The 26,837-nt window shown below is 61.6% G+C and overlaps 2 protein-coding genes and 1 long non-coding RNA gene across 4 annotated transcripts; 1 reads left to right on the top strand and 2 right to left on the bottom strand.

Moving 5' to 3' along the window:
• Nucleotides 1-682: 682 nt before the first annotated feature.
• Nucleotides 683-4,460, bottom strand: CD7 (CD7 molecule). Its single transcript, XM_059378495.1, has 4 exons — nucleotides 3,882-4,460; nucleotides 2,208-2,522; nucleotides 1,834-1,964; nucleotides 683-1,170 (listed from the first exon to the last, which is right to left on the bottom strand). The coding sequence occupies exons 1-4, from the start codon at nucleotides 3,955-3,957 to the stop codon at nucleotides 1,063-1,065; spliced, it is 630 nt and encodes a 209-aa protein (XP_059234478.1). The 5' UTR covers nucleotides 3,958-4,460; the 3' UTR covers nucleotides 683-1,062.
• On the top strand, nucleotides 809-3,874 carry LOC132003171 (uncharacterized). The gene is made up of 3 exons (XR_009400158.1): nucleotides 809-899; nucleotides 1,849-1,984; nucleotides 3,121-3,874. It is a non-coding gene; the product is annotated as an uncharacterized LOC132003171 (long non-coding RNA).
• A 405-nt stretch (nucleotides 4,461-4,865) lies between the features above and the next one.
• On the bottom strand, nucleotides 4,866-19,396 carry SECTM1 (secreted and transmembrane 1). 2 transcript variants are annotated; one of them, XM_059378493.1, is made up of 7 exons: nucleotides 19,148-19,252; nucleotides 10,831-10,981; nucleotides 8,639-8,740; nucleotides 7,986-8,297; nucleotides 7,168-7,224; nucleotides 6,818-6,981; nucleotides 4,867-6,505 (listed from the first exon to the last, which is right to left on the bottom strand). In XM_059378493.1, the coding sequence occupies exons 2-7, from the start codon at nucleotides 10,913-10,915 to the stop codon at nucleotides 6,491-6,493; spliced, it is 735 nt and encodes a 244-aa protein (XP_059234476.1). In that variant the 5' UTR covers nucleotides 10,916-10,981; nucleotides 19,148-19,252; the 3' UTR covers nucleotides 4,867-6,490. The 2 variants fall into 2 exon arrangements, with proteins under 2 accessions (XP_059234477.1, XP_059234476.1); XM_059378494.1 differs by lacking the exon at nucleotides 7,168-7,224 and having other exon boundaries at nucleotides 4,866-6,505; nucleotides 19,148-19,396.
• Between the last annotated feature and the right edge of the window lie 7,441 nt (nucleotides 19,397-26,837).

Genomic DNA, 26,837 nt, shown 5'->3' with positions numbered 1-26,837 from the left:
GACAATGATCAGGCTCTTTCTCGCGATGAAGAGCCTGATCATTGTCCAAGTCCTGGTTCCCCACCGCCTTCCCCTGTACTTGAGGTTCTCAGGCTTCAATTTAGGTATCTGTCTGCCTGTCTGTCTGCCTAGCATGTCCAGCACAGTGATGACAGGATTACATTGCTATCCATTGCCTGCTTTTGATACAAAAATTCACAACTCGGGAATGATCTACATGTCCACAGGAGAGAATTGCCATACCCAGTACGGTGCACCCCCATGGCAAGCGTTACGGTTGCTCTCCCCGGACAGCAAGCAGGTTCCCCAAGTTCCCATCGCCCCCCTTCCCGCAGGAGCAAGCCCAGGGTGGGGCTCTCATTCTAGACCCCAGGCCGACCGCTGCCAGCGCCCCCCTCCCACGCCCTCCCCATTCGGTGGGGGGGCCGGTGAGGACAGGTGAAGGGGCTGAGGGCTGGCTGAGACCTGGGGGAGCGCTCTGGCTGATTTGCCCCTCCTGCAGCCCCCCTGTGGCCTGGAGCATGGAAAGTGCCCCCTTGCTCCTCCCCTTCCTCGGGGGTCCCCGCACGCACGCACGTAATCACACTGGCTACAAAAGTCCTAGAAGATGTCTGGGGCGGGGATCAGTCAAGCCCTCCCCCTCCTTGGCTCGGAGCTGGGTGAGGAACAGAGAGATGCGGCGTCAGAAGGGGGGAAGAGAAGCTTTATTTCTGGCAAGCCTGCGCTGGGGTTGGGACTGGACTTCCCCTGCCTCTTGGGCCCTGGGCCCAGTCCAGGCATAGAGAAGCTCCTCCCGCTGCCGTGTGGGGGAAGGGCAGCCAGCAGCAGGACATGGGCTTCCTCCCTGGGGGGCCCAGCGTGCCAGAACCAGCCGGGCACGGCAGTGTGGCAGGCAGGAGGTAGGCAAGGAAGGCTTCCTAGAGGAGGCCCGGGACGCCAGGAGCCTGATGGCTGCAGGGAGCTGCTGGGTGGGCCAGGTGGTCAGGTGGTCAGCGGTGGGTCAGGTGGTCTTCTGTGAGCTGCGCCTGGGCAGGGGGAGGCTTGGAGAGGGTCCTGCTGGGCTCACTGGTACTCATTGGGGGTGCACATCCTGTTGGGGCCTCCACAGGACATGTCCTCGTACACCACACATGCTGAGCTCTTGTCCTCCGCGCAGCACAGTCTCTTGACCTGGAAGGGAAAGCCTGTCCTCTTGGTACAGGGCCCAGCTCGCTCCGGGACACCCGCTTGCTTCAGCGCACGCCCGCTTAGGAAGCTTTTAGACTCCACCCTTGAAATGCTGCTGGGCTTTGGGGCCTGCGTGAAGTCAGTTCACAGGGGGCATTGAGCAGCCCTGAGGTCCCCCCGGGCTGGGGGCGGGGGTGGGGGGGCTGGGGGGGGCTGTCTCAGCGGGATGTGGAGCTGGGCAGCGGCAGGTGAGTGACCAGGGCAGAGCTGACCACTGCCTGGCACCTGTCTCTGTCCCCCCCAGCGCATGTTCACACCGGCCCCCAACCTCACACCTCCAGACTCCTGTGCACACGTGCTCACACTCACACGGCCACATACATGCCGCCATCCATGTTCTCTGAGCGTCTGCCTGGACCCTCTCCCCTCCCCTCAGTGGCTGTCACCCTCTGGGGGGCCATGCCCATCCCTGCTCACCGCCCCAGCTCCTGGGTTTCCCTCCTACCTCGGACCCTGCCACCTGAACCCTCAGAACTCCCAGGGACCCCGATGAGGGGTGGACAGGTCCTGGGATTTCTCTGGGGCTTCACCGTCTCCTTCCTGCCCTGCTTTCTTCGAGGGGCTGGCTGACAGGGACACAGGAGATATCTGGGGGTTCACACTGACCTGTGTCTTCCTCAGCACACATGCTGCCCCTATCGCCAGCCCGAGGAAGAAGCAGCTCGCAGCCAGGACCACAGGGAAGGCCGAGGTCAGCTGAGACTTCGGGCACGTGTGCGCTTCCTGGGACACTTCGTCTGTGAAGACGAACGGAGAGGTGTGTGGCAGGTGGTGGATTCCACTCCACAAGAGCCTTCGGGGTTCATGGAGGGGCTCTGGAGTGGGGGGATGGGCAATCCAGGGTGCTTCCTGGAGGCAGCGGGCTCCAGCTGGAATGAGCATCTCAAGCAAGCATAGAGGACGCTTTGGGGCAGACAAGGGCAGGTGGAGCCTGGCTTACTGTGCAGGGAGGCGGAGTGGGTCCCAGGCACGCTCCTTACCTGTCACCAGCACCAGGGTGCCAGGGCCCCAGACCAGGTCGTCCATGACGGCCTGGCAGACATAAGCCCCAGCGTCGGCCGGCTGCAGGCGGCTCAGCGTGATGGTCAGGTTGTGCTGCAGCCCGGAGAAGGCGACGCGACCTCGGAAGCACTCGTCTACCGTGGGCTGCTTCTTGTCTTCATAGTAAATCACGCTGGTGGACTTTGGCCACCTTTGCTTCAGGTAGACCCCGGCCAGGGGCCCGCTCGTGGAGCAGGTGATGTTGATGGAGCCCCCCTCGGAGGCAATCGTGTAGGGGGGGAGCTGCCGCACCTCTGCAGGAAGGACCCCCTGCTGTCACCACAGCCTGGCCCGGGGACAGGGGGAAGGGACCTCCTCTCTGCAGGGCACGCCGGAGGGACAGAGGGGCCCTGGGACAGCCCGCTGTGGCCGTGTCACCCCAGTGAGACCTCTCAATGGACGCTGCTCTGGGGCACACACACCTCAGTGGCCGGACACGAACACTGATGGGGCCACACCGGGGCCAGCTGCCTGTGACCTCTCTGCACACTGGGGCTGCAGGGAAGCTCGGGCTGCGGCCCCTTCCTTCCAGAGCAGCTGGTCCTTCACCGGGCAGTGACCACTTCTCCCTGCCCCTACACCTTCTCCTTCTCTTAACAGACTGGCCCAAGATAGCCAGACAGGCTGTGCTGTCTCCTTCTCTCTTTCCATTGCTGGCTGCCTCAGTGTCCCCATCATTTCCAGACACCAAGAGCGGGTGGCTCTGTGCGGTGGGCACATTGGGCTTGTCTGAGGGACGCCCGGAAATGTCTCTGTCTGCCCAGCTGGGGCCCAGCCAGCCCAGCTTCCTGGTGCAAACATGAACCTTCTTTATTTTTATTTTATTTTACTTTACTTTATTTTATTTATCAGAGAGAGAGAGAGAGAGCGCACAAGAAGGGGAGCAGCAGACGGAGAGGGAGAAGCAGACTCCCCACTGAGCAGGGATCCCAACATGGAACTTGATCCAGGACCCTGGAATCGTGACCTGAGCCAAAGGCAGACGTTTCATGGACGGAGCCACCAGTTGTCCCAGGGAACTTTCCTAATGTAGCCCAAGCATCAGCTTCTCAGCAAACTAAATTCTGGAACTTTCTTTTGCTCTTCTTTCTTTTTCTGTGTCTCCCCACTGTGTCTCCCACCCCACTGTTTCCACCTTACTGCAGAACTTTGCACATGGACCCGTCTTAAAAAGCTAACAGGGACACCTGGGTTGCTCAGTGGCTTGGGCCTCTGCCTTCAGCTCAGGTCATGATCCCAGGGTCCTGGGATCGAGCCCCACATCAGGCTCCCTGCTTGGGGGGAGCCTGCTTCCTCCTCTCTCTCTGCCTGCCTCTCTGCCTGTTTGTGATCTGTCTGTCAAATAAATAAATAAAATCTTTTTAAAAAAATAGAAAAAAAAGCAAACTAGCGGACAACATTCTCTCATAACCCGGGGAACCTTGCTAATTATGTAAAAGAGAATCGCCAGACATTTAAGTAAAGAAAAAGATTCTGCACCTCGACGTCACTGGGGGTGGGGAGGGCTTGGTGGGGAGGTCAGGCTCAGGATCCCCAGACCACCCCCTTCCCAGGAAGGAGCATCCCCAGGTGGGGGCACAGTGGGGGACACGGTGAGGCAGGGCAGGGCTTACCTTGGGTGGCCAGAGCCCCGAGCAGGGTACAGGCATAAGAGAGGCGCAGGGGGAGCAGAGGGAGCTCTGGGGCCATGCTGGCCGCCACCCTGCCCCCCCGCAGACCAGCGCCGAGGGAGAAGCAGGGCCCCGCTCACGGCTGGCTGAGACTCTTCCTGTCTGCAGCGCCCGCCTGCGAGCCACCAGCTCGGAGGCACCGCCCCGAACCCCCAGGTAACAGCGCGTGGGAGGCGGTGGCTGGTGGTCCAGGCACTCCCGGAGGGCTTCCTGGAGCGGTGCCACCGGCAAGGGGAGGTGCAGAGGGCCAGGCTGGGAGGGGCGGTCCTCACCCCCTCTCACCCCTCCGCACTGTCCTGCTGAGAGCCCAACGGGTGACCAGTTGTCCTGGTCCCCCACCCCCCGCCGTGTCTCCACAGGCCGGAGGTGGGGGGCAGGACCAGGAGAAAGCCGGGGAGTCCCTCGGGGGGTGGGGTCAGGGGCCGGATGCCCTGGGTCCTCTGGGTCACCTTCTGTCCAACCTGATTTATGCCTAGAAATCTGGCCTACCATTCCGTGATCCCCGCGTTGTGGGGGCGGGGCCCGCAGGGCCAGAGGAGCAGGGGGCGGAGCCCGGGCGGAGGGCGGGGCCTGGCGGCAGGGGCGGGGCCTGGCGGCAGGGGCGGGGCCTGGCGGCAGGGGCGGGGCCTGGAGGGAGGCCCCAGAACTCTATCTTCTTATAGAAACCCGCGAAAACACAAGCAAGAAGGAGGAAATGAAAACAGTGGAGGACCCAGGCCCAGGACTTGCCGTAGGTCTAGGTCCAAGTCAAGGGAGCAGGCAGGGCCTCCCGCCTGGGCTCTCCGCGGTGAGGGAGGGGCGACCGCCCCCGCCCCCAGCAGCCTCTTTGGATGCCTTCCTGCCTTGTTAGTGCTTTAGGACAGGAAGCAGCTTCTTTCAGTTTTTGTGTTTTTCCCCACTTAAAACACGTGTACTTCTCAGGTCATTTGATGACTTCTTGGTTGACTTACTTTATTCATCGCAAAGATCAGCGCTCTGGGTTTTCAGAGCACCGAGTGCATATTTTATTTACGTTTGAAGTAGGCCGCATGCCCAGCCTGGGGCCCATCGTGGGGCTTGGACTCACGACCCTGGGATCGGACCTGAGCTGAGATGAACAGTCCGATGCCTCACCGACTGAGCCACCCAGGTATCCCCGAATGTGTGTCCCTCTTCAGAATCCACTCCATGGAGTCACACGTTGTGATTGTGAAGACATCTGACAAAAGGGTCAGGGACAGGGAAGGGCCTGCAGGTGGGCAGGTGAGGGAAGGGAACCCTGCGGCTGGGAGGTCGGGGTGGGGAGGGCTGTGTGGTCGCCTGACTGCCAGGAGCCTCCGGCCCCCTCCCTAGCCGAGGGGCTCTGGCTTCAGCGACCCCTCCTGGCCCCTCCTGGTGCTGGTGGCGCTGGCGCTCCGCCTCCGGCCTCCGTCCCCCACAGCGTGACCTCAGGACCAGGGGCAGGAGGGATGCCAAATTTGTTCTTGCCCAGGGCCAAAGACAGGAGTGCGCCCAGATCAAGCTAAGACCCAAGCTGGGGCATCTCCAGGGTACAGCAGCCGGTTGCTTCTGCACCCGAGGCTGGAAGCCCAGGCCCCAGGCACCCATGGGGCAGAGAAGGGAGAGGTTCTTTGAGGTCAAATGTTTCAGATTTCTTCTCCCGGCTTTTTTTTTTTTAAGACTTCTTTTTTCCTTTTTTAAAAGATTTTACTTATTCACTTGACAGAGATCACAAGTAGGCAGAGAGGCAGGCAGAGAGAGAGGAGGAAGCAGGCTCCCTGCTGAGCAGAGAGCCCGATGCGCGGATCAGGACCTGAACCGAAGGCAGAGGCTTTACCCCACTGAGCCACCCAGGCGCCCCAGAGATTTTTGTTTTTTTGAGAGAGGGAGAGAGAGAGCATGAGCCAGGGGAGAGGCACAGGGAGAAGCAACTCCCCGCTGGGCAGGACTCCGTCCCAGGAACCTGAGATCCTGACCTAAGCTGAGGACAGACACTTAATCACTGAGCCACCCAGGCATCCCTGAGATTTTCCTTTTTTTTTTTTCTAATTTTAAATTTAAAATTATTTAGACATAAAATATATTTTTATCCCCGGGGTACAGGTCTGTGAATCGCCAGGTTTACACACTTCACAGCACTCACCATAGCACATACCCTCCCCCGTGTCCATAACCAGCCCCCCTCCCCGCCCCCGATTTTCCCATTTTTGACCAGAGAATCTGCCGGGGCTGCAGTGGGGGACGGGTCGTGGGCGCTGAGACAGGGGCGGGAGGCTGGGGTGGGTGGGGTCAGCCTGGGCCACACCCTCTCCTCCCGCCCCTCCCTCCTCGGCCCGGGCAGAAGCTGGCCTCTGGGCAGAAGGGCTGAGCGGGTCTCCTGTGCCAGAGGCAGGGATGGGGCCTGCTTCTGTCGCCGCCGCTGCATGTCAGCTGGGTGGAGGCGGGACACGTGGGGCTCCACTCCTGAGGGGCGGGTTTCGGGTGCTGGTGGCCTCAGAGTGGGCAGGACTCCTGGAGTCGGCTCTGGGTTTTAGGCCCGTACATCACCCCCCTCACAGGCCTCGTCTGCCAGTTCAGAACCAGCTCTCCTGGGGAGGGAAGCGGGGATGAGAGTCAGAATGTGTGGGCACACTCGGGTTGCGTGTGCTCACACGCATGCAGACACACCCGCGGGGCCCCGCGTCTTAGGTCTCCCGTAAGGAGCCGGAAGTCCAACCTCTGTGCTGCCCCCAGGGTGTCCTGGGACAAATGAGTGCTTTGGGGACCCAGTGGGCCTGACCCGGAGGGAGGCACCTGCCACTGCCAGCGGGGGTCCTCTGAGGGAGGGGCGTGTGCCCTCTCTGGGCCCGAGGTGACCCCCAGCCCCCACCAGCCCACAGACTAGGCGCAGGGCCTCAGACCTGGGGTCCTGAGCACTTCGGGGGGGCGTAGCTCGGGGGGCCTGTGCCTTTGATGCAGGCTAACACGCCGAGCACCAGGAAAAGGAGGCCGACCACGACGCTGCTGACCACGAGCGCCTCCGTGAGCGGGTCTCCAGCCTCCGGCGGGCACGGCGTCTCCCGGCCTGTGGGAAGTGGGGGCAGGGGGACACTTGTTCACCACGAGGAGCCACTGGCTGCCTTCGCGCACCCTTGAGGGAGACATCGCCCCCATGGGCCGGGAGCAGGGGCGGGGTGTGCAGGGGGACAGCGGTGCCGCATGGAGGATGGGGACAGCCCGGGGGACCTGGGTGTAGGGTGAGAACACCTACCACAGGGATTTGCAAAGAGCAGACGTCCTCTCTCCTTCAGGTCTTGGGACGCTGCCCCTGCCGCCGCCCCCCAGGCCCAAGAATCAGATGAGAGGAGGGTACCCCGAGTCCCCACAGGCTCGCTGGGTCCCTTCCCTGGGCTTGGCCAGGCCGGGGCACCGTTCTCAGCCACATTCTCGGCCACCGCACGGCCCAGGGGGACTGTGATTGGAACCGGTGGGGCGGGCGCTGCCTGTGGGTCTGAGCGGTGTCCCGGAGGGGATGCGGGACAGGGAGCGCCCCTCCAAGTGGAGGGGACGTGAGGAACCACTCGCGTGAGGGCAGTGGAAGCGGGACCGCAGGTGGCAGGGGCATGGGTGTGGACTGGTTGGAGGGGGGGCCTTTGTCGGGCGGGGACTGCCGGACCCTTCAGGTGGACAGTGTCCAGGGCAAGGGACCGGCTCGGGGAGAAGTGGAGGCATCATGGGGCATCTGGGTGAGAGCAGGGAGGTGGGCCCTGCGGGGGCAGACGAAACTCTGCAGGGGCTGCGGGTGGAAACCCCCCAGCCCAGCCGGTGAGAGGGAGGGGCCTGGGGCAGAGCGGGAGGCGCACGGCCTCGCCTCCTCCCTGGGCAGGGCAGCCCCCGCCTGACCCCCTGGTGGCGCAGGTCCCCGGAGGAGCAGAGGCGGGTCTCGTCTCATTCTGCTCTGTCGGAGCCCAGGCCTCGTTCTCCGGGCCTGTCCCAGGGCACTTTTGGGGGGGAACGAACGGCTCGCCCGCCCCTCCCAAATACGAAGAGCCCTGGGGTGAGCTGGGGGGACGAAGATGCCGTCCTCACCCGAAACGTTCAGTGTGGTGACCCCGATATTCCTCTGCAGACCCTGCAGGTGCCACTTGTAGCATCCGGTCTGGGCGTCGCTGGCGTTGTCGATCACCAGCTGGGCCTCGCCTCCCTGTACCCGGAGCTGCCACCCTTCCCGGCAGAAGCACCCCGGGGACCGCACGCGGAAGAGCGGCTGGACACTGGCCCCGGGGGTGCTCAGGGTGACGGCCACGCCGAGGAAAGGGTTGGAGATGTTGCAGCCCATCACGGCGCGCTCCCCTCGGGGCACGGACACCACTCCTTCGGTGCAGGTGGGGTTGTCCCATTCTGCGTTTAGGGGACAGGTCACACGTGGGTCATGGCGGGGCCTCAGGACGCTCACTGACCACCCTCCCCGGGGTCGAGGGAGGGACGGTGATGCGATGAAGGCCCCAGGGGCGCCCAGGCCCAGCTCGGGGAGCTGGAGGACGCAGGAGCTCCGTACCCGCCCATCGGACGGGTCAGCACGTGGGCCTCAAGCGGGAAAACAACACCGGAGGCAAAGCGGGGAGGCGTGTGTGTCCTCACGCGCGGCTAGTGTGGCGTGTCACCGGGCCCCGGCACGTCCCCCAGGACCCCTCCTTGCAGGCGGATTCTGGGGAAGGAGGGCGCGCTCTCTGTGCACTCACCGGAGTGTTGTGCAGTCGTGGCCACACCTGCAGCCGCCTCACTGTCCCCGGGCTCCTGGGCCAGGCGTGCACACTCAACTCCACAAGGAAGGTTCCCTGCTCCTGCAGGACACCGCCACCGCCACTGTCAGAAGCCACGAGCACGGGCCCCAACCTCCGCCTGCCTTGCTGGCCATGGAACCCGCCCCACCATCTTGGGAGGCCAAGTCCTGGAACGGTCACCCATCGCCAGCCTCACCGCACAGTCTGAGCAAACTTGAGCGACAGGGACCCGGAGCCCCAGCACACGGCAGGCGGGGCTTCGCACAACATGAGCTAGCCAGCCCAGCCCTCCTGGTCCTGCTGTGGCACTTTCCACCGGGGACCAGGCACAGGTGGACAGATGCCAGGCAGTGGCACGAGCTCTGGGCACGCCGTGTGCTGCGTGAGCCCACAGTTCACCGAGTCCACACAGCGTGGCAGGGGCCTTGGGAGCCCACAGCAGAGGGTGTGTGAGGTGGAAATTCTGCAAGACAGGTACCAGCCTGAGCAAACCCGGGGTGTGGGGACCATGGGCCCCTCCCAGGCCGCAGTCCCATGTCTGCACCTTGTGCAGCTGGCCAGGGCGGCTCAGCCAGCGGGCGCGGGCCAGCAGGCACCAGAGTAGGCAGGGGGGCTCGGTTCGGGGAGGCCGTGGAGCCGGCAGGAAACTGCCTGGGTTCCAGAAGGTGGCTACGGTCACAGCTCCGTGGACGTAGACCTCCACATGCGTGTCCGCAGCAGGAGCCCGACCCCGTCTCCCCGCTGTCCCCCTCAGCAGCTGGGGTTTGTCCTGAGGAAGGGTGTTAAATGCCTTCTCTGCAGACGTGGTCTGTAGAGGACAGGGACACGATGCAGCCATCAGAAAGGATGAAATCTTGCATTTGCAAGTGCTCAGTGCATAAGTCAGTCAGAGAAAGACGGTCATCACGGGATCTCCCTGATGCGAGGAGTTTGAGAAACGAGACAGAGCAGCCAAGGGGAAGGGAAGGAAAAACAAAACAAGACGAAATCAGGGGGAGACAAACCGTAAGAGACCCTCAGCCACGGGAAACAGACCGAGGGTGGCTGGAGGGCCGGGGCTGGGGGCCGGGGGCACTGGGTCACGGGCGCTGAGGGGGACACGGGATGCGACGAGCACTGCGCGTCGTGAGCAGCCGACGCGTCACTGACCTCTGTCCCTGAAACTAACAGTTCACTCGGTATTAACTGATTGAATTTAAATAGAAAAATAAAATAAAATGCCTTCTCTGCATCTTTACAAAATTGTCAAGGTGTTGCATGAACACACACCTCGCACAGAAATTCAAACAACTCTGAGGCACCCCCTGCCCCACCTACAGAGAGGCCGCCGGGCGGGGGGCCCCAGGCCAGACAGAGCCCTCTGCTCTGGATGCCCGCGCCGTCACCACGCCCGCGGGGGGGCTGACTCGGGCTGTCAGAGTCCGGCAGAGCTGGAGCTGGGGGGTGGGGGGCGGGCGGCACCGCCATCATCTGCCCAGTGCCTGGGAGCCTCGGGCCTCTGCGGCTCACAGGTTTCCCGCTGATCCCAGATGTGCTGATGACCCAGCCGGGGGCACCCCGCCCCGACCGCACCCGGGAGCAGCCGGGGCGGCCACAGATGCTCCCTCTGCCTGTGATTTCTTCCACTGGGTTGAGGTGCCCTGGGGTCCGGCATCTACTCTGCCCTCCCCTGGAGGCGTGTGTGAGGGGCTGGCCTGATTCTGCAGGACGGAGCGCGCCCAAGAGTCTGCATGTCTAACGAGCTCCCAGGTGATGCTGGAGCCACTGGCCCAAGGAGGATCGGGGACCAGAGCCGAGGCAGAGAGCCCTCAGACTTGTCCTGCTGCCCTTCCTCTGGCCACAACACTTGTCACTAAGGGGCCTGACCCTCTTTCCCATGGAAACTGGACACGCTCTTAGCCATCCCCATACGCGTTCTGATGGTCATCACTGGGCACTGGAGCGGACACCCCTGTCTGCCATCCGGGGGAGGACTTGGCGTATCCCACTGTGGCCCAGGAGCACTGGGGCAGCCCCTCTCAAAGTCACGGTCTCTACCTGGGGCCTGGGTCCCACTGGGCCCGATGTGGATCTGCTCCTCCCACCCCTGCCTCCCCCTCCCAACCCCTTGCTGGGCCACCAGCATTGCAGGGAGGCATCCTGAGACTTACTTCCATTCTGAGCACTCAGGGAGGTGACCAGGAGGACAATCCGCAGCATCTGGGGGACCGAGAGGGTGAATGTCAAGGTGAGCATGGCCAGGAGGACAGGGAGGCAGCCTCAGGGGTCTTGTGTCCTCTTCATTGGTTCTTGGGACACTCCCTGGAGGAAGGAAAGCCACAGGATCGGAAGTCTGTGGGCTGCAGCCTGGCCAGGAGCGGATAGCAGTCCCGAGCTGCTCCCTGACCAGCTGTGCCCGGAGGCCAGAGCCCCGCGAGGCCTCTTCTCCTGCACCTTCTCTGTACCTTTATAATGTATGCGACGTGGGCCACTGACAGACAAACAAGAAACACGGACAAGCCAAGAGGGACGTCACTGGGAGAGAGCCCTGCTGACAGCACCATAATGACGATAAATGTGCAAAACTGGCCTGAATTGTGTTCCTGTGGACACGGTCACGCCCACTAGGGATCTGACACCATTCCGAGACCGCCTTGGGGGCCCCTGCCCTCCCCACCCTCGCCCTTTCCTGGGCTGGGGGCACCTGCTTCCTTCGAGACGTCCTTAGGGGACGGGCTCTTATCAAGCAAAGGAGCCCTCCTGTGGGACTCACGAGGCAGCCTTCCGTCTCCTCTGACGCCAGCGCCCCCTCGGGCTTCTGCAGCCCTCTTGACCTTTGTTAATGTGACATTTTTCTGATTAAATTATTTGAAAGTATTCTGTTTTATATATTTATTTTTAAAATTTTATTTTTAAATCAACTCTGCACCCAGTGTGGGGCTCGAACTCACAGCCCCGAGACCAAGAGTCTCGCCTCCTGGCCGCTGAGCTGGCCGGTCGCCCTTATTTAAAAGTCTTTTAAAATTGCTTGCCAGGCCATTTCTTGACCTTTTGATTACAAAAATAAGAATAATAGACTTTTTGTTTTGTCTTTGGGCAGTTTTAGATTTACGGGAAAATTGGGCGGGAAGTGCAGAGTCGACACGTGGGCGCGCTGTGGGGGCACACGCGTCGCGGTCCGTGAGCCGGCACACACGCGGGCGTTGCCCGAAGTCCGTGCTTCGCATACCGCACGGCTCACTCGTGTGTCGAACGGAAGGGCCGTCTGGACACACGCGTGATGGCTTGCGTCCGTCATCGCGTCCCTGACAGAGCTGTCCCCGAACCCTGTGCTCCAGCGGCTCATCCCCTTCCCCGGGCCCCTGGCAACCCCTGGTCTTCCTCGTGTCTCCACAGTTTTGCCTGAATTCAGCTGTTTGGGGGGAATGCGGCACCAAGGCCAGGAGCACTGGGAACTTTGAACTTAATGGCCTCCAGACACGTGGGGCCACTGGTGACCAGGCCCAGTCCTGACCCCAGTCAGGGGAGTGGGGCTGGGAGGCATGATCGCAGCCCCACCAGGGCCACAGAGCACCCGCTTCCGTGCTGCTGCGCGTAGCTCCCCAGACCCCCGGGGGCCTGAGCAGGCAGGCGTGTTTTCCCACCTTGACCCCACCCGCCAAACCCGGGGCTCATGGCGGGTCTCCTGGCGTGGTCTTCTGTGAAAACACTTGGAGCGAGAGAAGGCCTGCCCTGCCCTGTACAACCACTACGAAAGGAAAATGGCCGGATCCAGCTTTTGAAAGAAACATCTAATTTGAGGTGAGAAGAGTTTCAACAATGGTAAGTGCAAACCACTTGCTGGGCTCCTGGCCTCCATCCCACGGGGCTCTGGCCAGGCGGCCACACTCCTGGGGCGGGTAGGGAGGGGTTGTGCACAGGCTGTGCCCACTGGCTCAGGGCTGGCCCGAGCTGGCCGGTCCTCCACAGGGACAGGTAAGGAGGGACAGACAGAAGGACGGGCATTCGGCCAGGCTGACGGATGGAGGCTTTCCTTCTCTCAGTCCACACAAGGCTCTGGGCTCCCGGGGGCGAGAACCTGTGCTGAGCCAAGTGGCCCGTGTGTCACAGACCCTGAGTCCCCGCGGCTGAGGGTTTTGGCTGATGTGCTGAATGTGCCCGGCATCTTAGGAAGCTACTCGTTGGGTCCCCACCCACTATATCGGGGGGCCATGCTGCCACCGCCTTCGCAAAGTCTGCCTGCGTTCGTGGGGTACAGCGTCTCCTCCTTACGGGGCTGTAAGACTCGCGTTTTAGAGAAACAAAGTGCCACCCGCAAGACAAACGTGCTCCTGCTCCAACATTTCTCTTCAGACTATTCCTGGAGCAACAAGACTCTACATGTTTACGACGTCCGTGTTTTCTTTGAAAGTCACGGTTTTGTTACGAGAAGTGTTACTTGTTTGCTGTTTTCAGGTGTCCTTTTCCAGAGACCTCCCAGACCGTGGGGGATCCACGGGCACCGAACTGGACCTCCACGTGCGAATCACGAATCCCCTCAAGGCCATTGTGCAAGCGTCGCGTGACACGGTCCACACTTTCTTCCAAGAAAGTGGGCTGCGCCCAAGACATCCCACGCGTGGCCCCCCTGTGCCGTCCATCACGCCGCTAACCGTGGGCGACTCGCCCGGGACGCCGCCACTCCCAACGTAGACTCCCTCAGCTGTGCTCACCCCGGGAAGACAGGCTCTCCGCTCTGCTTTGTATATCTGTCCCTGCAGGTTTGTTTCCCCTCGAGAATATTATTAGCGTAACCAAAATCAATTTTCTTCTTCAAACCAGAACTTGCTAACGAGGAGGGAGGGGCGTCGGCCCGGCCCCGCCGGAAGGAATCTGCTCTGAATTACACAGAAGAGCGGACGTTTCACGGCTGGAGGCGATCCCGTGGCAGCCTGGCTGGTTTCGATGCCTATCGGCCACCGCCAAGATCAGACACGCACAGCTCACTCCCATTAAATGCTGCTTATGCGGACGGAGGGTTCTAGGAAGAGGAACCGAAACTTTCTGTGGGTCTTTTCCTGGCACCTCAGATAGGATCTGCTCTGCTGCTCCCAAACATTATTACAAAATAACTTTGCTTAAATTAGAAGACACACATTTTTTTCCCTTCTTTCACCCCCGACAGAAATCTTCTGAAATGGGAAAAGACACAATCGTGCCCCTTGGCCCCAGGCACCCTTGCCGATCCCGGGGGTCTCTCCTGGGCCCGTGGCCAGAGCCCTCTGTGCCAGCTTGAGGGAGAGCTCTGCGCGGGCACCGGCCTCCCCGATTCCCGATTCAGGCCGTGGGTCACTATGCGAGCTGAGCCCCAGCCCCATCTGTGGCGTCTGGCCTCTGCCTGGCCGTGGAGGAAACCCCAGGCGAGCCCCGCGGTGTTTCTGCCCTCCTGCCCGGAGAACCGTCCGCAGGGGCCTCTGGAGCTCCCTCCAGTCCTTGCTGAGCTTCCCAGGGTCGCCGCCTGGGATGGGGGCCAGAGCTTCCCCCAGCGCGGTCTCCTGTCGGGCATCAGTGCACCTTTCTCTTCCCTGCTGCCCCTGGCCAAGCTCCGCGCCGCCTCGGGCGCCCACGCCTTCTCGGTGCTGCGATGTGGGCCAGGGTGCCCCGGTCTTGGGGCGGGGGGAGGCAGGCCACGCTCTCCTCCGGCTGGAGGTGAGAGCACCCTCCAGGGAGGCCAGGCGCTGACCCAGGCTCCGGCCCCGCGTGAGAGGTGAAGGCGCATGGAACTAGGGGCAGGTGTCCCCAGCGCGGTGGGCAGGATTCCCACGGGAACCAGAATGCCACCTGGCGGCCGCTGGACCCGGGCGCTGAGGGAGCAGCAGAGCCTCCGGTTGGTGGCCCGGTGCGCGCGGCATGCCCAGCAGATGGGGTGCTGCGCCCTCCATCCAGACGTGCGGGTACTTCCACCGCACTGGTTGGGCGCGACCTCAGGACTTAGGGGGAACGGCAGGAGGTGCCCACAGTCTGCACTGTACAGAGCCCTTCCCCTGAAACATCCCTCATCAGGCCTCGTCCTGCCCGCTGCCGGGCGTCTCTCCTCCATAAACTCGCAGTCACGTTCCGAGTTCCAATGAAACCGTCCGGGATGTTGACTGAGAATAAATACACGATGGGCTCTTTCGCAATCCTGCACCAGGGCCTCACTCCACGCAGAGTAGGGCTGTCTCTGCGGGGTCCTCTGGGATGCCGGCCGGCTCCCGGACCCCGTGCCACCCACGCGCACGGCGGGTGCTCAGCCCCAGGGACCTGAGTGGCCTCCCCGCCAGGGCCCCCTCTGGTCCTCCCTTGGACCGGGCAACACAGAGAGCTGGTCACCGCCTTGAAGGTGTGTGCACGTCACACGTGCTGACCTGACCAGTGGGACCTGGAGAGGGTGTGGTGTGCCAACAAGCAAAAGGAAAGTGAAAGGCAGGCAGCCTCGCCTCTGTCACATGAGGCAGCTGGTGTGGGAGAAACTGGCCATCCTCATCCAGGGCACGGGCCCCTGGAGGAGATGGGGCGTCGGGTGCCCCGAGCCCCAGGCGGCCCTGGCCTGCTCACCTCTGCTCGCAGGTTTTCATCTGCTGAGGGAAGCATACCAGCCGGGGCCAGCCCTGCCAGCATCACAGGCCCCCCCACCTCGGCAGTTTCTAACACTCCATTCATCCCCCAACCCTAACAATTACTTTACATGGACTAATTTTTAAAATCATATTATCTACTCTGACCTCACCTTAAGAAATACACATCTATGGGCGCCTTAGTAGCTCAGTGGATCAAAGCCTCTGCTTTCGGCTGAGGTCATGATCCCAGAGTCCTGGGATCAAGCCCCGCATCGGGCTCTCTGCTCAGCGGGGAGCCTGCTTCCTCCTCTCTCTCTGCCTGCCTCTCTGCCTGCTTGTGATCTCTCTGTCAAATAAATTAATTAATTAAAAAAAGAAATATGCATCTACAGCGATGGTTAGATGTGCTGTTTCTATGTATGTTTTTGTTTTATTTTCTTTTTTTTTTCAATATTTTATTTATTTGTCAGAGAGAGAGAAGGAGAGAGAGCAATTGAGCACAGGCAGACAGAGAGGCAGGCAGAGGCTGAGGGAGAAGCAGGCTCCCCGCCGAGCAAGAAGCCCAATGTGGGACTCGATCCCAGGCCCCTGGGATCATGACCTGAGCCGAAGGCAACTGCCCAACCAACTGAGCCACCCAGGTGTCCCTCTATGTATGTTTTTCTAATGTGCACTGAATTGTCTACACAACAAGCCAGGAAGTGTCCCGGACTTCCTACCACCACCGGCGTCCTCTCGTAGCCCCTGGCCAGCTTCTGCTGTGTCCTCCAAGGCAGGCCAGATGCTGTGCCCACTGAGGACATGGGCCCCGGGACGGGCACTGGCTTGGGCTCCAGGCTTCTCTTCCACTGCCCAAAGCCCTCCGCCTCCTCTGAAGCTTCCTCCAGGCTCTGACGGCTCTCGCCTCACGCACAGCGTCTCTCAGCCCCTCTCCACACTTTCCTTATGTTGGGAGAGGTCTCGCCTCTTGGTGGGGTCCCCTGGTTCCACACTTAGGATAAGGGGTTACCTGGGTTGCACCCCTTTTCACTTCCAAACTTGCTCACCTTGGGCTGGCATCACACCCTCCATCACAGTCCCTGTGGCACTGGGGGGCAGTCAGTAGAGCATGCCACTCAGGGCCCTAAGTTCAAGCCCCACATCGGATGTGGAGCTGATTTAAAAAAAAAAAAAAAAAAAAGTTAAAAAGGAAAAGAACGGGCCCAGAGACAGGGGATCCGGACCAGAGACTGGGAAGCTTCCAACGTCCTGTTGCACATCCTGCCGCCCTGAGCCTTTGGGGACTCCCACAGCTGTCCTGGGCACCACCTGGCTTTTACCACTGACTAGTGGTCCTCCTTTTGGATCGGGGCATGGGCCTCCGCCGGGCAGGTGGCATGGGTGCCAATGCTGAACCCCGGGCTTATCTATGAGGGCATTCCCTGGCTCGGCCTCTCCCCCTCGGAACAGTCCAGAGACCAGAGGGCAGGGCAGGGAGCCAGGCGGGATTCCCCCTCACTGTTCACGGCGCCGTTCTGGCTCTCCCGATACTCCTGCTCCCGGGTCTGGGGAATCCCATCTTTATTGGGAAGGCCGGAGGTCGTGTGAGTCCCATTTGGATGTGGTTCCGGGGACTTTGCACTTTTGAACATGAGTCACAGGTGGCCACTCTCGGGGCACAGAGCCAAAGGCAGCAGAGGTCCCACAGAATGTAATTTATAAGTCCTGCCTCCTGTGTGCTGGCTCTGCCCGTTCATTTGTCTTGTGAGGAACAGAACCCAGTCCGGGCCATCTCTGGATGGCAGCCCTTACCCAGTACGAGTACCCGGCCAGCAAAGCTCATTGCTGGGGAGGCCCAGTGCCTGGGTCCTGGAGGCCCCTGAGGGTGGCTGCCGGTGCTGAGCCATGCTCCTCCCTCCCAGTGGCGACTGTGTCCACCTGCCCCCAGCGCTGGCTGGCCTGACCCCACCTCCGTGGCTGTTTGGACTCAGATTCAAGCGCAGCCAAGGACAGGTGTTGGGCTGTTCTGGGGAATTCGCTCAGAGAAACTTCACTCTGATGACACAGGCCCCTCTCTGGGCTCGCCAGGCACAGTACAGACACCGAGGTACGTGCGAGGAGCAGATCTGTAGCCCAAGTTCCATGCAGGATTAGGGACATACGTGTGTGTGAAGAATGACTCATTTATCGAAATCAAGTGTGTCTTTTAACTGTGGCGGCTTCACTCCCCTGCCTGAACTGTCCCACTTCCCAGCACAGCAAAGGCGAGGAAAACCAGAGGACCGGGACGGGGTGGGGAAAGGCACAGGGAGAAGACGGCTGCAGTGGAGCAGGAGGGCGGGCGGCGGGCGAACAAACGCGGTGCAGGCTTTGCCCTGGTGGGTGCCCCCGGATGTGTCTGCGTGCCGGAGAGGGAGCGACACAGCCGACATTTGTGGGTCCCCGACAAAGGGCGACTCACGGGTTCTGGAGCTATCCACATGTGGGAGTCAGTGACAGTGATGAGGGGACAGCCGGGTGGCTGAGGACAAAGCAGAAGCTGAGCCCTGCAGCCCCCCCCCCCACCCCGGGTGGGACATACGTGACATTCTTTAGGGACCGCCCAGCTGTCTTAATGTCCGCACCTTGCTAAGAAGGGAATAGCGACCTGGGCAAGGGCAAGGCCTCCCCTGCCGCATCCGTAGCTCTTTAGCTTATGAAAGTTCTACCGAAATCTCCATTTTTCCTTACCTCCCCTAACCCGATAACCTGCCACCCCTCACACCCCCGGGGCTGCAGCTCTTCCTGCCCACGGGTCCTGTCCCCGGACTTTAATAAACCACCATTCTGCACCGAAGACGTCTCAAGAATTCCTTCTTGGTCGTCCGCTCCAGGCCTCACCCAACTGAACCTCACCCATATTCTAAAACTCAACATGATCGGAAAGTGCGTGTCCGGATTTGGGAAAAGGGAAAGCTAAGGGAGGGGGCTGGGTGCTCCCACAGCCCCGAAGAGAGGCCCCTCTCTCCCCTGCGGCGGGGATCATGAGCCTGTGCACGAGGTCAGGTCAGGTCGAGCGGGCCAAGCCTCTCACCAGCGCTGTGACCGAAAGGGCTCTGGACCCCCAGCCTGAGCAGGACTAGGGGAAGCGCCCCAGCCAGGGTGCGGCTGCTGTGGCTGGGAGGGGTCCCCCGCTGGGCAGTGCCGTCCTCCAGGCCTGGGGACTGGGCGGCCACACACTTCCTGTCTCCCAAACCGCCTGCTCCAAGAACCCTCTTCCCGTCAGCGCCGGAGCCCCCTCCCCCGGGCCCTGGGGCCAAAAGCACATCTTCCCCCCACCCCCACTGTCACAGTCCCAGGGGACAGGCAGGCCTCCCAGGGGCTTGGGCTCCTCTACCCACGCCCGGCTGGAAAGTGGTTTCCATGCCGCAGCTCATTAACCCGCTGCCGTGATGCACGAAGTCGGAGATGGCTGCCAAACCCAATGCCAAGGGAAGCCTGAGAAGGGGCAGCTCCTCTCCCGGCTCGCTGGCACGGGGTCCCTGCGGGTCGGGTCGGGGAAGTCTCCCGCGGCTCATTTCTCTTTTATGGGGCTGTGAGAGCGAGTGTGTGCGTATCCTGGGTGTGAGTCCACGAAAGTGAGTGTGAGTCTGCACGACCCCGAGATGCGACCCCCCTGCCCTCTCAAGAGTGGGCCCCGCGGGGAGGCAGGTCCCCAGGGCGACCTGCGGCCTCTGTCCCTTCTCCTCCCCAGCCGCGCGCACCCTCTGCCCGCGGTCCCCTGGCGCACGCGCTCCGGCGGAGCCCTCGGGGCCGCACGTCTGCGGGCGCGGGTCAGCGCAGCGCCCCAGGGGCTCCACCCCCGCTCCCGGAGCCCTCGGACCGCGCGAGCCCCCGCCACGCCGCCGGCGGCCGCGCGTCCCCCCGCGTCCCCACCCCTGCGCGCGCTCACCTGCGCCCCGGCTCCCGCGCCGCTGCTCCAGGCCCCGCGGCCGCCGCCTGTGCGCGCCGAGGCGGGGAGGACAGTCGGGCGCCCGGGCGGGGCGGGGCCAGGGCGGAGAGGCGGGAGCGAGGCCCCGGGACCCCGCGCCGCCGGGAAGGAAACCCCGAGTTCGGGGAAGTCTGGCGTCCTGGGAACCGCCCTGGCTTCACAGAAGAGGTTCACGACTTCCTCGGTAGTTCCTCGCCGTGTCTTTGTTGAAACACCGCACCAGCGCGGGCCCGGCGTGGGTGCGCGAACAAGGAGCCTTGAACACTGAGAAAATAAAATGTAAAAAAGATAAAAATGAAAACACGTCACTAGACGTTCCTCCTGAAGCAAACAGGAAAACAGCGAGGGCGATCTTCCAGGAAAGCTGACCAGATGCTCCTTTGGGGGGGGCGGGTTGGCCTCCGCGCAGGGACCAGGGGCCTGCGGTCCTCGTCGGTGTGTGCGCGCCCGCGTGGGGCCAGCCGCGTCCGCTGAGACCCCACCGGAGCGTGGGAAGGCCCCGAGTTGTCTCGGGCGCGGGCGCCCCACTGCATCTGGAGGTGGCCCTGGGCTGCGGGCAGGAGCGGGCAGGGGAGGCCCGCGCGGAGAAGGTCAGCCTCTCCTCACGAACCCCGGCCAGAAGGCGGCCCTCCTCCCAGCCTGTCCCCACGGAGGGTCCTGCGTGGGCGAGGAGACCCGTCCCGAGGGGCACCTGAACGAGGTCAGAGCCACAGAGCAGCTTCGGGTGTGAGGGTTTGCTCATCGCTCACGTGCGCCCGTGGTTCTTGTAAAAATCACTAAGAAGAAACTTTCTCCTTAAGTCTTCGGAGGGGGAGCCAGGAGGCTCGGGGGAGGTTTGGCTGGTGTCCAGCTGTTTGATCTTGGTGCTGTCCTGGGCCCCGGCCCAGCTTCGAAGGCCCCCCAGGCTGGGCACAGCTTCGATTAGTCCAGACCCAGAGTGGGAGCCGGGCTGTGCCCTCCCTGCTGCTCCCCACCGACCAGCCCCCTTGTCCTCACGGAGGGTCCGGCCCGCGGGCAGGGAGATGTTCCAAAGGACGACATTTGTCTGGTGGGCAGAGAGGGCCCGGCGCGGGTCACACTCCCGGGACGACGGCACTCCCCTGTGGGTACAGAGGCCGGAAGACCCGGCCCCCACCCAGAGCCCAGCAAAGCTTGAGGGGGGCCCCATGAATGATCCCCGAGCCTGCCCCAGGCCCCTGTGCCTCCCCCCAGCCGAGCCCCCCAGGCACTGCGCCTGGGCCGGAAGGAGGGGCTCATCCCTGAGGCCACTTCCCGAGTCAGCCCTTCCTCCCCATCACATCCAGCATTGCCCAGGGTCCCTCGGCTCAGCAGGGGCTCCTGGGCAGCAGCTGGTGGCCACCAAGACCCCGAGGCACAGGGCTCTTCAGGCGGGAGGGTAGGAGGGTCCCGCAGTGTGAGGGACCTTGAGAGTCAGCTGAGGGCTGAGACTGGTTTATCCCTGTGCGCAGGTAAAACACCTTGCGTCCTGAAAGTGAAACAAGTTTGTTTATTTTGGATGGTGCAGAAACCTCACGAAACCACTTACGTGTTCCAGGAAGGAACAATGAGAGGTGCCCGTGTGTCTCATGGAGACTCCTTCCTGCAGAGGACACGCTTGTGGACACCTCCTCGTGACTTTCTAGAAGTGTTCTGTGCGTGCACAAACACCTACGCATCCCGTGGGTGTGGCCTTCCCATTTCTTTTCTTTTTAAAAAAATCTTTATATTTCTTTTTTTTTTCAAACAGCCTCCATGCCCAGCGCGGAGCCCAATACAGGGCTTGAATCATGACCCTGAGATCACGACCTGAGCTGAGGTCAAGAGTCCGACGCCCAACGGACTGAGCCCCCCAGGTGCTCTGGGCCCTTTCCATTTTCCTACAGTCCTGGGATCTGGACTGCGGACAGGTGCTCAGCTCCTTCCAACGTGGCCTTTGGAACTGTCCTGTTTCTCCCTCTCTGTAGGCTGCCCCGCCCCCTGCACTTCCCTGGATCACAGCTTCTGCTGCATCACATGTGTGGGGTTTCACTTTCTTTCTTTGGGTTTCTGGAATTTGTAGTTTCAGTTGTGATTTCCTATCAGACTGAAAATGCTGGTCAGCAGCATGTTCTCACACTCCTCACAGCTGCTGGTCACCTCTTTGTTCCCAGCAGGCGACTCCATTCTAACTTCATTCCTCGTCTGGTTCCCCTTCTCCGAACCTCACAGCGGTTTCAGGCATGGCTCAACCGGTCAACCGGGCAACTCTTGGGAATGCCTCGTGTGTCCTGAGATGTTCCCACGTTCCCTGGCCGTGCCCCTCAAGCCAAGGGGGCAGTGGGGAAGTGTGCTCGCTTCCGTACTTGCCAATTCTGACGGGCTTGAACTGTCGGTGATCGAGGAGGGTGGGCTGGACTCCCTCAGTGTGACGGGGCTTGCTGGTTTCCCTGGAGCTCTAGTGATCGTCACTGGTACGTTTGGAAGCAATTTTATTAGACGCAGATTCTAAACTGGTGTGTGTTCTTGCTGAGTTGAGCCTTTATCGTTAGTGACCCTCCGCACCTGACTGTCCAGCGTGTTTCCGGCTGTTCAGTCCGCTGTCGGGACAGCAACGCCAGCTCCCTTTCCTTAGAATATTCCTGGTCCTTTTCCAGATTTTCCCTTTCAGCCGCTGTGTGTCTACAAGCATTAGGTGCATCTCTGGTAAGTGGACATTACCTCACCATTTTAAAAAAAAAAGATTTTATTTATTCATTTGACTGAGGGATAGAGAGAGAGCAGAAGCAGGAGAAGCAGCGGAGGGAGAGAGAGAAGCAGGCTCCCTGCTGAGCAGGGGACCCAGCGCGAGGCTCGATCCCAGGACCCTGGATCATGACCTGAGCCGAAGGCAGACGCTTCACTGACGGAGCCCCCCAGGCGCCCCTCGTTTGTTGGTGTTTTAACTGCTCTGTTCCAACAGAGTTGGAACTGCTGCTCACCTGCGGACGTTTGTGGAGGGCCGAACAGCGTCAGCCCAGGGAGACTTGCCTTAATCCCAACCCCACCCCCAGGGAGTCCCGTGGGACCAGCATCTAGGATCAGATAGCTCGGGGATTTCCAAACACAGAGCAGAGGCAGCTTTCACTCTGACGCCCGCCTCGCCCTGCCCCTGAGTCTGTCCCAGCGCTCCAGACCCCCCCGGGCACCGGCACGACGGGCCCCCACACCTGTACCCTGTCCTCTCCCTTCAGCGGCCGGCCTCCGATTCCTAGAATTACCCCAGAATTAGGACACTTCCCTGGGGAGACTCTAACCCCAACCCAACCAGAGGGCAGGCCAGGGCCAGTGTCCCCAAGGTCCTCGGGCCAGGATGAGGGACAGCGGCTCCTTTGGACCCAAAGGCCTTCTTGGGAGCCCCTCCCCTGCATGAGCCCTGTGGGAAGAGGGAGATTGCGAGAGGCATCTCCAGATAAGCCTTTCGCACAAAGGGAAACGCCTTAGCTGGGGGCCACGGAGAGAGACCTTCTCCAGGGGCTGCTTGGAGGGGGGCCTCGGGGGTGGGTCGGGGGCTAGAGACTTCTCCAGAGACCCACGGGGCATGACCCAGAGAGGCACCTCTTGGACCACCCTAGGGTCCCAACAGCGGCTGCAAGAACATCACACAGACTATCTGGTGTGGCCCCCGAGGGGCGTGTCCAGCGCTGGCGTCTGGGGTCGGCAGCTGCCGGTGGCCACACCCGGCGGGACAGACACCCGGCGGCCACACCCAGGTGGGATGGACAGCCGGCGGGACAGACACCCGGCGGGACAGACAGCCTGACCCCATTTCATTTCAGTCTGTGTACTTGCTCACGCGCGCGTGAGTGGAAGGAGGCGCAGAGGCAGAGGGAGGAGGAGCAGGACAATGTCCGGCAGACGCCGCACGGAGCGCAGAGCCCATCACGGGGCTCGATCCCACGACCCTGGCATCATGACCCGAGTCTCAATCAAGAGTCAGACACTCAATACACAGCGCCACCCAGTGCCCTGGTCCAATTTCAGTGTGAAAACACAGAAACGTAAAAATAGATAAATAAACAAACACTCAAAGGTGTGTTTCCCGAAGAGCTAGATAGGCGTGAAATGGTACCAGAAATGAACTCTGAGTCAGGGAACTGTGGGTTTTTGCAGTTTCTTGTACTTTTTCTTTGTCCTCCAGAATTTCTGCCGTGGACACGTACTTCAGGCATCTGGGAGGACCACGTTGGTTGAGAATAAACTTCAATTTTTATTGCATCAGAGAGAGTGCGGCACTGACGGCGAAGGTGAGCAGGGAGCCTCAGGCTGAGCGGGCGGCGTGGGGTGGCCCTGGGCTGCGCGCACGTGCGGGGTCCTTGAAGGCCATCCTGACTTCCAGCCTGTCTCGGGGAGGGCCGGGGGGCCCTGGCCTGCAGCACGGCCTCTCGGAGGCGAATGCCATGGAGGTGGCTGGGGGTGGGGGGCGCAAACTGGGGAAGGGCTTTGGCTCCTGGGGGCTGAGCAGAGGAACCCTCAGCTCCAGGACATTTTAGGAACAAAGGGACTCCTCTTTCTGTCCATCCCACAGATGGTTTATTTTGCATTTGACCTCTGACCGCCCCCTCCTGGCCACAGCTGGACCAAACGGGCCTGGGGCCATTGAGCTTGAGACTGACCGGGTGGCTGTCCAGAACAGGGAGTGCTCCCCAAGGCCAGATGGTCAGAAGGGGCCCTGGGGGGAGGGCTCCGAGCAGACGGCCCCAGGCTCTGAGAAGGTGCAGGCAGTCCTTGGCCCCGGGGCAGATTCAGACATCGCCGCCTCCCTGGGTGGTCCCTGAGTCCTGTAGCCTGAGCCTGGATGTGCTGGCCGGAGGGAGGCCCGTAGCCAGGGTCAGAGCTGAGGGAGCCGCCGGCTGGGCTGCTGCTCGGAGAAACCTGACGGAGAACATCGCACTGGGATTGGTTCCACCGGGGATGGGTCACAGAGCAGAGGGTGGAGAGGCCCGGGCTGTACAGGGGTGGGGGGTGCGGGGTTAGCTGCCAGCCTGCACGCTTCCTTCAGCAAGGGGCCAGCAACCACGGGTGTTCTGCTCTGGCCACGTTCCTGGTCTTCCAGACCGACACACGCCTGCTCTGTACACAGGAGGTGCTCAGTGAGTGTGGCTGACAGGCGATCAAACCCTTTCCCACGGCAGGGAGGCATCTGTGCAGGGCAACCTCCCCCAGCGCTCGTCCCTCCAGGGGCAGCGGCTGGTGCGAAGGGAGGTGACGGACCGCAGGAAATTTCTCGACATCACAGACACCATTTTCCTTTCTTTTTTTTCTTTTTTTAAAATTTTATTTATTTATTTGACAGAGATCACAAGCAGGCAGAGAGGCAGGCAGAGAGAGAGGGAGAGGCAGGCTCCCCGCTGAGCAGAGAGCCCGATGCGGGACTCGATCCCAGGACCCTGAGACCATGACCTGAGCCGAAGGCAGAGGCCCAACCCACTGAGCGAGCCAGGAGTCCCACGTGTCTCCGTTTAAATGGGCTTCTCCGGGACGGTGTGTAGCAGAGTTTCACTTGCGTGAGTTGTTTTCTTAGCAGAAGAGACATCCTCTGTGTAATTACAAGGAAATTCATTTCATTCCTTGGGTGCCCGGACAAACAGTGCTATTTCCAGGCTTCTGCAGACTCTCTCTTAGCAAAGTGCAACCAGTGATATTTAGAAAACCTTCGAATGATCACAGCACGAGATCGGCTTCAGCCTGCCAGCTCCATCCCTTCCGAGGCCACCAGGGGCCCCGCCCACAGACGACCCGAGACGCTGACCCCGGTGTCAGAACACAGGCCTTCCCGGTGGCGAGCAGGCGGGCTCAGACTTTGGGTCTCTGCTTACATCAAGACAGAACCTTCCTGCGCGTCGCCCTCCCCCCTCCCCCCTGCTGCTGGTCTGCCCCTCAGCTCTCACCCTGCCCCCCCACCTCCGACGTGCAAGCTGTGTGGGCGCCACAGCTCACCGGCCCACCTAAGGACGGTCTGATGAGATTCGGAGGCTAGAGGGGGGTGTGGACCTTTGCTCCTGAGAGAGGCCTGGCCAGGCCGAGGAGTCGGTGAGGGAATTTCCACTCTCGCCGGCTCGTAGCTGGCTCGGGCGGGTGGGGGGGCAGCGGGCGTGGGTCCTGGGTGGGGCGGTCCTCCCGAGCTGGTGAGGGGCGGAGGGCCCTGGACGGAGCCACCGCCCACAGGGAGCCCCGCCTCCCGCCCCACGCACCCTGGGAGGTGACCGGGCGGTGGGGGAGGGAGGCCTGCGCTCCTGTCCTCTCCCAGGCCAGGCCTTCCCTCGCAGGTTCCAAGGGAGTGGAGCCTCCGTGGGTGCGCCCGGAGGGCAGAGTCAGCCTGGCCATCAGCTTCCTGCTGTCCCCGCTGTCCTGCAAGCCCATCACGGGCCCCCAATGGCACCCAGCTTCCTGGGAGCTCAGGGCTGGTCCAGTGGATGGCTGTCTGTCCATCAGGACGTCTGGGACCCTCAGTCCTTAAATCAGAAGGCGTCGGAAACACCCTTGCTCAGAGGAGGAAGGAGGACATTCTCGCGCAGGAGTCTCCTCTCCCACTCTTAGGGGAAGGAGGAGCATCCCTCGCCCCAGCAGCGTCGCGCTGACCAGCGACGCGCTGACCACGCCTGCAGCCAGCCCCTCTCCGACCCTTCCCAGTTTCCTCCTAAACCCTAATCCAGCGGACCTTCCCTTTCTCTCCAGACTTGCCTGTGGTTCCCCGTCGTGTGCACGTCCTGAACCGTACTTCCTCTAGTGCTTCCAAATAGACTCGTTTTGCTGGTAAATAACTGGCTACTTTATTTTTAAGGTTAACAAAACCCCCTCAGGAAAGGACCTCTTTGCCTTCCCCAGGACCCCCGACTTCTCCCAACCACCCGCTATGCACAAGGCCAGTCTCGCTGGTCCCTCCAGACTGTCCCCCAGGACGGGGGACACAGCCCACCTTACAGGGACTCTAGGGGCCTGAGGGGCCCTTCTTAGGTTACTTTAGGGACCATAGGGGAGAGTTTTATTCTTCTTGGAATGGGGTTTGGACCAGCAATTAAGTCGTCCGCACAGGCGGGGAGTGACAAGGAATGCAGTCATGTTCTGTAGTGTCCTTCCGGAACCTTCCAGAACTTCTTTATGCAAAGAAAATCAAAGAAAATATGCTCTTATCCACTCCCACCGCACTGTTGACAAAGGCAGCCGGTGAATCCCGCATGGGGAACCCAGCTTCTACGGCCGGCTCTCTGGAGAGGCCCGGCAAAGGTGGGGCCGAGGGCCGCTGGGCTGTGAGGGGCCTTGGGCCTGTTTCCCGCCTTTGTCAAATGAGCCGCGACAGACAGCCTCGTTCTCATTTCCCAGGTCCTGAGTGTGGCTTCGGGACAGAAGCCCGACAGGAGCAGCCGATCGCCTCCTCCCGGGGACTGTGGTGGTGACGAGCTTGGCCTCGCTCCTGACACGACTCCTGGTGGCTGGGGAGCGCCCTCCATGCCCCGAGCACGTGCTGCCGGCCTCCCCCTCTCGGCTCTGGTTCTGTTCCTCAGCTGCCTCGTTCCCGTGAACTCCCCCCGCCCGGCTCTGTCGTGGGCTCTGGCACCATGCAGGGTCGTGTGTACAAGTCAGAGGCAAAATTCTGAGCAGTGGTTGGCCTTGGCCTGCAGCTGTTTGTCCCCAC

This window comes from Mustela nigripes, chromosome 16, assembly GCF_022355385.1.
Source record: "Mustela nigripes isolate SB6536 chromosome 16, MUSNIG.SB6536, whole genome shotgun sequence".
NCBI classification, from domain to species: domain Eukaryota; kingdom Metazoa; phylum Chordata; class Mammalia; order Carnivora; family Mustelidae; genus Mustela; species Mustela nigripes.
Note: the sequence above shows the minus strand (reverse complement) of the source record. Positions and strands in the feature narration are given on the sequence as shown.

Bases quoted from the DNA above. Each gene is read 5' to 3' on its own strand.
- CD7 (XM_059378495.1), bottom strand. From the start codon at position 3,957: ATGGCCCCAGAGCTCCCTCTGCTCCCCCTGCGCCTCTCTTATGCCTGT. The intron at 2,523-3,881 runs GTAAGCCCTGCC...TCCTTCCTGCAG, and splicing joins CGGGGCTCTGGCCACCCAAG to AGGTGCGGCAGCTCCCCCCC. The intron at 1,965-2,207 runs GTAAGGAGCGTG...TCGTCTTCACAG, and splicing joins CACCCTGGTGCTGGTGACAG to ACGAAGTGTCCCAGGAAGCG.
- SECTM1 (XM_059378493.1), bottom strand. From the start codon at position 10,915: ATGCTCACCTTGACATTCACCCTCTCGGTCCCCCAGATGCTGCGGATT. The intron at 8,298-8,638 runs GTGAGTGCACAG...CCCTAAACGCAG, and splicing joins CACGACTGCACAACACTCCG to AATGGGACAACCCCACCTGC. The intron at 6,982-7,167 runs GTAGGTGTTCTC...CACTTCCCACAG, and splicing joins GCTCTTTGCAAATCCCTGTG to GCCGGGAGACGCCGTGCCCG.